Genomic DNA, 10,000 nt, shown 5'->3' on the forward strand with positions numbered 1-10,000 from the left:
ACGTCCAAATTAACCAAAATATTGTGGCAGATATGACGTTTTCCCAACCCGTGACCAATCAGTGAAAAGCATCTTGTAATGTTTCCTGGTCGCCTCTCAACAGACTGACGGCTGAAAATAACTTCTGTTAACTGTCGTAAACGGCGAGCGGGTCTTTGTGCCCTGTGTGTGTTTGTGTCAGTCGGCCCCGCCCTCACTCAAACAGACCTGCTGCATCATGCTGCATGCTGCTACACCCACAACACAGACAGACAACAGACCTTTAAACTGCTGCTGAAGATACATTTAATAAGTCCAAGCATAAGAGACGAATAGATCTATAACAAGAAAGTAAATGATGATTATTTATGGACATTTGAAGGTTTGCTTTAAGAAATCTATCTGCACTTCTTCCCTCTCTGCAGCACGTATAGATCACTATAAAGAGAGCGTCAGATTAAAGATCTGTAGTGACTTAATAAGGCTCTTTAATGTGCTTCATTATGACCATAATGCTCCACTGACTAAGAGTGTGTGTGTGAGTGTGAGTGTGTGTGTGTGTGTGTGTGTGTGTGTGTGTGTGTGAGTGTGTGTGTGTGTGTGTCTCTGCAGTCACAGCCCACTGCGTCCGTCTCCTCCCTCCCCTTGTGTCCCGTCTCCTGCACCATCCATCTTCTTTGTGCAGCCTCCTCATCCTCATCCTCACTCATCACGGCTAATCAAACATGAAATGAAGCCGCAGACAGTCTTTCGTTTCTATAAGAGCCACTTCCTCTTCTCTCTCTCTGCCGTGTTTCTCTCTCAAATCATTCTTCCACTTTTACCTTGACATCTCCTCTGAGACGGCCTCAGTCTTTCTCTGTGATTTTCTCCATGTTAAAGGAGCAGTATGTAACTCTGACCCCTAGTGGTTAAAATGAGTACTGTAGTCTAAATTCTAAACATCATAGAGAGCTGTCTCCCCCCCCCCCCTCCTCTCTAGAGTCCATGCTCACACAGGTCACCATGTGGTGGACTCTGAAGCTTCAGTGTTTATCCAGCTCTGCATGGGTCTGTAAACCTTTCTGTGTTCTAACCTCTCTCCATTTTTCAAAAGCATCTCCAATATTGATCCTAGTTTGAGCACGTTTCTGCTCGTGGAGCTTATTAGAAACATGCAGAGGCTTTTTAGGTCGGGTACAATCACTTCTATCTGAACCACTTCTCTTGCCCGCTTTCATCGCTGCAACACCTGTTGACTTGATAACTGCTCTCATATCTGGCAAACCGAGGGGCGTCCAAAACGGCCGTGTGGGGGTGTGTCTTAAAAGCGCCTACCTTCTCTGGTCCAAACAAATCCAGAGCATTCAGGAGCAGAATCTAAAGTTAGAAGGAGGACATACTGGCTTTCTTAACGCACAGGAGGTTTACTTTAAGTGAATCCCACAATCTGTCATTTCCTTCTGGATATTTCTCATAAGAATCTGTTGTCTGCTTCCCTCAGTCATTCAGAGTGTGTGTGTGTGTGTGTGTGTGTGTGTGTGTGTGTGACGTATTCATCGTCATCAGAATGCTTTTTTATTTTCCATTCAACATCTGCCTCTCATATTACGTAACAGTCCACATGACCTCGTCCTTCACTCATATCTTCACTCTCTGCTGAGTAAGTTTCCCTCTCGGCTTCATGCAGCCTGCAGAGAAAAAAAGCTTTTAACTCCACATCGGATTCTTTTATCGAGAGAAACACAAACAAATCTGCATATTTCACTCTGAAGCATCTTCAGCCTTGAGAAAATGACCCACAATCCCCTGCTGCCGTTTGTTGTTCCTCTCTTAAAGACAGACCCACCCTGCCTCCCTCCATCCCTCCCTCTCTCTCCTCATTTCTCTCTCCTCCTCTCTCTCTCCTCTCTCTCTCTCTCTCCTTCTCTCTCTCTCCTCTCTTAAAGACAGACCCACCCTCCATCCCTCTCGCTCTCTCTCTCCTCTCTCTCGTCCTCTCCCCCGTCTCTCTCTCTCTCATCCTCTCTCTCTCTCTCTCCTCCTCTCTCTCTCCTCCTCTCTTTCTCTTCCTCTCTCTCTCCTCTCTCTCTCTCTCCTCCTCTCTCTCTCCTCTCTGTCTCTCTCTCCTCTCTCTCTCTTCCTCTCTCTCTCCTCTCTCTCTCTCACCTCCTCTCTCTCTCTTCCTCTCTCTCTCCTCTCTCTCTCTCCTCCTCTCTCTCTCCTCTCTCTGTCTCTCTCTCCTCTCTCTCTCTCACCTCCTCTCTCTCTCTCTTCCTCTCTCTCTCCTCTCTCTCTCCTCTCTCTTCTCTCTCTCCTCCTCTCTCTCTCCTCTCTCTCCTCTCTCTGTCTCTCTCCTCTCTCTCTCTCCTCTCTCTCTCTCTCTCTGCCACACACACACACACACACACACCGTACAGACATCTAAAGGTTGAAGCAGCGTCAGTTTGTTTTGTATTGCGATGAGCCCTGACGCTCTCTGACTCGCCCTCGCCTCTTTCTGCTCCTGTTGCCTCGAGCGACGCCTAGAAACCTGCGACATGTTCCGACGCACAAAAAGGTAAAACTACAGACGCAGGAGGAGCGCTGAGTGTTTACTTCCTGTCTTAATGTGGAGGCTTTGGATGATTCAGAATGCTCTGCTTTGATTTTTATCTCTGTGATGCTCCGCTCTTCGTCTGCAGCAAAATGTACAAACAGACTCGTAGTGAAAGTTTGAAACGAGCAGATGTGAACGCGTCACCTCATGTTGTGTTGTGTTTGTTGTGTTGTTTATTGTGTTGTGTTTGTTGTGTTGTGTTGTTTGTGTTGTGTTTGTTGTGTTGTGTTTGTTGTGTTGTGTTTATTGTGTTGTGTTTGTTGTGTTGTGTTTGTTGTGTTGTGTTTATTGTGTTGTGTTTGTTGTGTTGTGTTTGTTGTGTTGTGTTTATTGTGTTGTTTGTGTTGTGTTTGTTGTGTTGTGTTTGTTGTGTTGTGTTTGTTGTGTTGTGTTTGTTGTGTTGTGTTTATTGTGTTGTTTGTGTTGTGTTTGTTGTGTTGTGTTTATTGTGTTGTGTTTGTTGTGTTGTGTTTGTTGTGTTGTGTTTATTGTGTTGTTTGTGTTGTGTTTGTTGTGTTGTGTTGTGTTTGTTGTGTTGTGTTTGTTGTGTTGTGTTTGTTGTGTTGTGTTTGTTGTGTTGTGTTTATTGTGTTGTTTGTGTTGTGTTTGTTGTGTTGTTTGTGTTGTTTGTGTTTCTTGTGTTGTGTTTGTTTTATTGTGTTGTTTGTGTTGTTTGTGTTGTGCTGACCTGATGTGAGTGTGACATCACGTTGAGGATAAGATGAAGCCCCTGACTCATCAGATTGACATTTCCAGCAGACCTTCTGTTCCGCTGATTCACCGTCTGACGTTTATCAATCAGAGATTTGGATTTGATTTATTTTCCTTCTGACTCATTCATGTCTGATTGTTGTTTTTCCCTGAGGTCTGACGACAGGTGGGTTATTTGGGGGACACTTTGCTTTGGATGCTAGCCCTTTAAATGTCTCTTCTTCAAGTCAAACCTGATACAGCTGCTGTCAGAGTCACAGAGGAGTAAAGGTCGGAGGTCGTGGATCCACTGGGGCGCCGTCGTTGGACACGCTGAAAATCACACACGGCATCACCATGGCGACTTAATTGCTAGACACTAGTGATGTAGTACCTGAAAGCGGTCTTGGTCTCTGGACCACTTTTTGGAGGTCTTGGTCTGGTTTCGGTCTCAGACTGGGTCGACCAGTCAAGACCACCACTGATTGGCTGTTTTTCCACGTCATCACTTTGATCAGAAGGAAAACGCCTCTCTGTCTAAAAGAAAGAAAAACTTCAATTCATTAGTAGTTTGATTTTTTTATCCCCCGGCTTCGTCTTCATCCTCCCCGGTGTGGCGGTCTCAGTGAGTCCCCGCTGCACACAACATGATGATTTTTCAATGCTGTTTATGGTCTTGGTCTTGACTCGCTCTCGCCCTGGTCATGGTCTTGACCTTGACCTTGACCTCGGTCTCGGGATGTCTCGGATTGGTTAGTGTGGTCTTGAATACAACTCAACTAGAGACTCACTGCTGGCTCATTTCTTTGTTTGTAGGAGAACTCTTCAGTCTTAATTGCACGAACAAGATAGCAAAGTTTAGGACGGCGCTCCCTCGCTCTTTTTCTCGGGGGGGGGGGGGCAGATTTAGGTTAAAATAGGACTGACGAGCTAAAGTGTTTGTGACTACCGGGCTGATACAACGACTCTTCTGCGTCTTCATCAGATAAAACTCAAAAATCTAATTTGTGACTGAAACTAGAAAACATTTTCTTCCAAAGACTAAAATCAAAAAAAAAAAAGCCACCAAAATGAACCATGGTCGTCAGAGTGCGTGCTCAGCTGGACTCGGGGTTCGGACCATACACATATGGTAGGACTGAAGTCAACATTCCTCCGAGCTGATCAGATCACAAACACACCTCGATCCAGAGGAGAATCAGAACATCTGTAGATTAGGACCGTCAAACGTTCAAAGTGTTTACATTTGCTTAATCGCAAAATTTAAATTAGAGACCGACATTAATCCACCATGAAGACAGACCTTAACAACATTTAGTGAAGTTACATTGTCGAGAAAAAACTTCCTTCAAGAGGCAGAAACCTCGAGCAGAACCAGACTTGAAAAGCCGTCAGCTGAAAGTGTGTCGGTCTGATGATCATGAAGCTCGCTTTAAGAGATGTTCACAAATAAATAAAACAAAGAATTAATAAGAGGACCCACTTCCCTTTGTGTTTATAATGGGTCTGTTCAGTCACTCTGATGTCAACAGGCAGAACATTTGAGCTGACATTAAAGCAGGGGGGGCGACAGGGGGGGGCTCTTCTGCAGCGACATCAGCCGTAGATTTAGTGCTCAGGCTCCTGCAGCGACTCCTCTCTCCCCGCTGATGTGGAATTAAAGCGGCTTTTATTTCAGCGGGGTTTCATACTGTGACACACCTGAGCCCACACACACACACACACACACACACACACACACACACACACACACACACACACACACACGGGGACATATGGAGTTAATGTTACCCAGTGGTCATCAGACTCTTAAATAATCAATGAAACGACAGCGTTGTTCCAAAAAGCCAAAAGATGAATTCAAACATGTCACTGTGGAAACGTTAACACGGCAAAGTCACAGGCGGGGAAGAGAGAGAGAGAGAGGGGCGACAAGCGGGTGACTGATTAAGATAATGAAGGTGAAGGTTGTGCAGGAGGCTGAGACAGAGCGCAGGGCCCTGGGGTGGTATCCTTGTCTGCCCGTCCATTAGGGACCGGCTCACTTTGGTTACGTGAGCATCAGAGACGCGCATGCTCGCCTCTCTGCACTCAGCTGTCTTCCCCTGCTCTCTGTTTTGTCCTTCTCATTTCTTTCTTTCTTTCTGCTGTGAGTGAGGAAAGATTCAGCCTTAAAGGTGGAGTCAGTAGAAACACAACATTCAAAGTAGGCCCCTCCTCCTGGGCTCATCGCCCCCCAGGAGTGCACGCCCACTAAAGAGTGAGTGTGAACGTCCACCAGTGGTAATGCTAGAGTCTGTCGGGGCCCTGAGTATTCATTGGGGCCCCCTCCACCCAGCGATCAACACCATTAAGTCTTCCATCATCCCGACTCTTAACTCGTCTTCCTCTTCCTTTTTTTCACTCCCACACAGATCATTCTTCTTCATTTTGCGTCGCTGACTTCCATCGACAAACTTTAGTTCTCACAGCAGAAACTCATGTGCAGGGCATGGAGAGGGAGTGCTGTCAGTTGGGGCGGCCTTAGGGAGGTTTCCTACTGTCATTGCAAAATTTGTCTCACCTGAGCTGTAGTTTAGCATGTTGCTAATGACATGCTAACATTCGGGTTCTATGCAGTATTGTTTGAGTATTTAGTTTGTTGTTTCAGACACAGACTGAGATTTTGTTGTTTTGATATCGAAGAGTGTTGATCATTTTGACAACCTGACAGGTGATTTGGTTGAGGTGTGCCGTGTGGCTAACCGCTCACACACAAACAGATAAATGCCGTCCTGCAGCTCGTAAACAAACTCCACTTAACCAATTATAAACAAACCAAAGGAGGTCAGAGTCAGGCCGAGGAGACTCCTGAGTCAGACCGTAGAGTCTCTTCTCAAGAGGACGCAGGATTCAGTAAACACAAGCTGAGCTGCTACATCTCCCATTATCTCCTGATTCAGGAAAGTGCCCCGTCTGTCCTCTCCTCTTTGAGTAATAAGACGCTTATTCTCTTTGATCGTCCTCTCCTCCTCCTCTTCCTGTCTCCCTCTCTGAGCCTCTTTTACTGGAAAACACTTCGGGCTCCTCTACGGCGCTAAATGTACCCGTGTGCATGATAGAAACTGCTCCTGTCAGCTGCTGTTTCATCCCCAGACTGAGACAGAAGATTTTGTCCTATTACTGAAGAAGAACAACCAGAAAATAGTGACTTAGCATCCCCCCGCTAAGAGGCTGTGAGGGGCTGTCAGGGACGTTTTGGGAACTCTGGAAACAGCTAAAATCAAAAAAAGGGTCAGGGAGAGTGCGTGTTGTTTCCTCCTGGTCACCGCGTTTCAGCCGAGGCGGTGTGTTTTTTTAATTTATTTTTAACACAATGCTCCGTGCAGCTGAGTGGAGATGTGATGGAGCTGAGGGACGACAGTGTTTGGCCTCGGGCCTTCAACACGACCGCTTTGGACTCTGTCCTCGCCTTTTACTGCGGCGTGCGTGACCAGCTGCACAGCTTCTGTTGGATTAACTACTTTAAACAGAGTTGAAATAATGTCTGATTCACCGTATTGACGAGAGGAAGGACAAAATGATTGTAAATGAAAATTTACCCTAAAATGAAAGGGTACATTTTATATATTTTTTTATTGTGCTAATTAAATTCTGTGCTGTATTTTTTTCATTTAAATTAAAATAATTGAAAATTTACCCTAAAATGATTGAATTGCTGTTGACACTTACATTTAGAAAGCAAGGCGCTCTAAACAGAATTCTCTGCTAATTGGGCTCACAGCGTCACTCCTCATGGTGGAGCTTATGGCATGAATGAGGTTGACATAGAAGACGTTAAAAGAAGACATGGAGACAGCGGTTAAGAGAAGTTAAAAGATACAGAGATATCAAACTAAACTGGACATGGCACGTTTCTGCTCGTGGAGCTTATTAGAAACATGCAGAGGCTTTTTAGGTCGGGTACAATCACTTCTATCTGAACCACTTCTCTTGCCCGCTTCCATCGCTGCAACACCTGTTGACCTGATAACTGCTCTCATATCTGACAAACCGAGGGGCGTCCAAAACGGCCGTGTGTGAGGGGTCGCCTTAAAACCGCCTACCTTCTCTGGTCCAAACAAATCCAGAGCATTCAGGAGCAGAATCTAAAGTTAGAAGGAGGACATACTGGCTGCTGCATTGTTGTCAGAGAAGCCAGCACTTCAACATGTTTCATTAATGATCAGATAGTAAGATACCTTTATCATCTCACTCTCTACACATCTCACTGACTGGACCTTGATTGACGGTTACAAAACATTGCTTTTACTGCCGTACTTTACACCAAGCAGGTTATTGTTGTATTAAGACCAGTAGCAGGTGATTAGATTGAAGTGATATAAACTGTACATTGTTTTTGTTCCTGCCTCTCCCTCCCTGTGGTCCCCGGTCGGTGTTATTAGGAGCCTGGTCGCTGCCTAACAACAACACCTCATGGGCCCTTGGCTCCCTCTCCTTCCTCTCCCTCCGGGGTCGAAGACACCTAATAAACTTCCTTTGTTTTTACTACTAAAATAAAATGAGCCAGCCTTTAGACGCTGTCCTAAAACCTCACCACAGATTTGCATAAGAAATAAGGATGCACGCTTCATGAGCACTACATTTAGAACTCAAACTAAATGCCTTTTTTTTCACATTTTCCTAAATATTAGTGATTTATGTTCCACTGTCGCGTCCTTCTCCCCCATATAAACACACCTCCTCATCTGCAGTGTTCTCCCTCCTCTTCATTTCTCCCTTTGAAGTCTCTTATAGCCGTTATGGCCTTTAGATCCACGTCTCTTTTCCTCTCTGTAACCTGGATACTTTTCTGTAGTTTCATATGATTGGGTGTTCAGCTGTGATCGATGTTAATGGTCTCTGTGCTGCAGGGTGCAGAGGATGAAGGCTCCTGTTAGTCTGGCTTTAAGGCGTGTCATCTGCTCACACTTCCATGTGTATAATACCCCCCCTCCCCCCCACCCTCCCTGTGCGTTTGTGCATTCTGTTGTGTTCGAGCAGCATGAACACAAACATGAGCTCATGCAGTGGTGGATACATCTGGGTCATATTTACCTTGAGCGTGAGTGTGTGATGTTCACTTCCAATCTGCAAACTCCAGGGTTAAAAAATGCCAAAAGCTGCAGTTCTTCGAGTGGCCACTAGAGGCTGGCTCCAGAAGCAAGTCACCCTCCCATTAGGCCCCATTTAAAAAATGTTCTACTTTGAATTTAAACTCAGACTAACTGACAAATCAAGAGGTAAGAAAACACAGGAGACAGTCAGAAATGAGACAAACCTTTTAGTTTGAGGGTAAACAAACAATAATAATTTGGTTTGCTAAGTGTGGCTAACGTTAGCAGTGCTAGCATCGCCTTCAGTCCTCCCTGCAGGTTTACGTCCAGATGCCGTGCTAAATGTGGTTACGCACTGCTCTGGTTGATATGTCAGGTAAACATGACTCAGCACAACTTTATCTCCTTTTTCTAGATCAACATACAGAAAACATTGCTGCTCATGTCCGATGCTCTCCGTTTACTTTGCTTGTTTACATCCAAGTTACACATTAGTTGAAGTGTTTATGGTGCCTTTGTCTGAACTTGTTCTCGTTAAAAGTGTGGTAAGTTCATTTGTTTGTCTCCACATACAAAGCCAGAGTCAGATCCTTTGTGCTCACCTGGTCTTTAAAAACTGATTCTGATTCTGTCATATACGATCACAAATCAAACCTCAGATTCTCATGTTTCCCCGTCTTATTCGCCTGTTAATGAATCATCTGAGAGCACAGACAGTATAGCTTTGGTATGTTGGTGTTTTGACAACCTCTAACTCCTCTTCAGCTCCGTCCTCATGTCCAAATATGATCACGTTCGGCTCCATTAAAAACCGACATGGCAGCTGCAAGTACACATAACTTCAGGCTCAAAAACACCAACGGGTGACGTCAGCGTGGCTCCATCCATTATTTATACCGTCTGTGCTAACAACGCTATCTTCCTGCATACCTCCTCCTCCTCCTCCTTGTCTGCACATCCCTCCCTCTCTCTCTCTCTGGCCCTCAGCAACAGCCGGTAGAATCCAGATTTACTGAGTGAAGTGCAGTGAAGTGTGTCTCCCCCCTCTCCTCTCCTCACCCTTCATCCCCCCCCGGCTTCACTCTGAAATTTGGACTCTGCATCAGCAGCTTCCACCTCCTCTCTGGATGCTTGAAGTACACACTCGCCTGTTAGTGTCCACATGTTTACACTGAAGCAGAACACGAGAGGAGAAATGCACGGGCAGGTTTCTGTGTTTCTGTGTTTACAGCCGGCCTACGATGATTTCCTGCAGCGCTGAGAAGACTAACCTGCTGCTCAGTCTGACTCTATTTAACTCTCTCTCTCTCTCTTTCTTTTGGAGATGAATCTGTGCTGCACTAAAGGGTCACATCACCCTGATCTGAGCATCCCTTCACCGGCTGTCTGTTGATTTTAACATTCTTTCACAGCCCCGCCCCCTCATATATTCCTTAGCTTTTATCCCCCCTGTGAGTCAGGACGCAGTCTGAGATCCTCTGGTAGAGCTCTGCTGGCTTTTCCAAAGTCCAGACTGACAACCAAAGGGGACACAGGGTCTTTTCTGTCGGAGCGCCCCCACACCCCAAAAAAGTGCACTGCACCTGGCACCTGTGGGTCCGATCAGACTGAAATCTACTGACGTTGTTTCCTCGTCTCCTGGTCCGTGCTTGTGTTCTTCTTACTCTCTGATGTTCTT

The 10,000-nt window shown here is 45.6% G+C and overlaps 1 protein-coding gene and 1 long non-coding RNA gene across 4 annotated transcripts in view; one reads left to right on the plus strand and one right to left on the minus strand.

The window, feature by feature from the left end:
* The window catches only part of LOC132954346 (microtubule-associated serine/threonine-protein kinase 1-like), a 47,771-nt gene that overhangs the window by 14,955 nt on the left and 22,816 nt on the right, over positions 1–10,000 (plus strand). Inside the window, exon 1 of one of the 3 annotated variants that reach the window (XM_061026888.1) lies at positions 2,344–2,518. The exons of the other annotated variants lie outside the window; for them this stretch is intronic. Coding sequence (XP_060882871.1) covers positions 2,499–2,518 — 20 coding nt within the window. The 5' untranslated portion in view covers positions 2,344–2,498. Of the gene's footprint in view, positions 1–2,343; positions 2,519–10,000 lie in introns of those variants that run through there. 3 annotated transcript variants of the gene reach the window in all.
* Positions 6,520–10,000, minus strand: part of LOC132954360 (uncharacterized) — a 128,286-nt gene continuing 124,805 nt past the window's right edge. The window contains exon 3 of the long non-coding RNA XR_009665749.1: positions 6,520–7,500. This is a non-coding gene — a long non-coding RNA (uncharacterized LOC132954360). The remainder of the gene's footprint in view (positions 7,501–10,000) is intronic.

This window comes from Labrus mixtus, chromosome 20 (genome assembly GCF_963584025.1).
Source record: "Labrus mixtus chromosome 20, fLabMix1.1, whole genome shotgun sequence".
In the NCBI taxonomy this organism is placed as follows: Eukaryota; Metazoa; Chordata; class Actinopteri; order Labriformes; family Labridae; genus Labrus; species Labrus mixtus.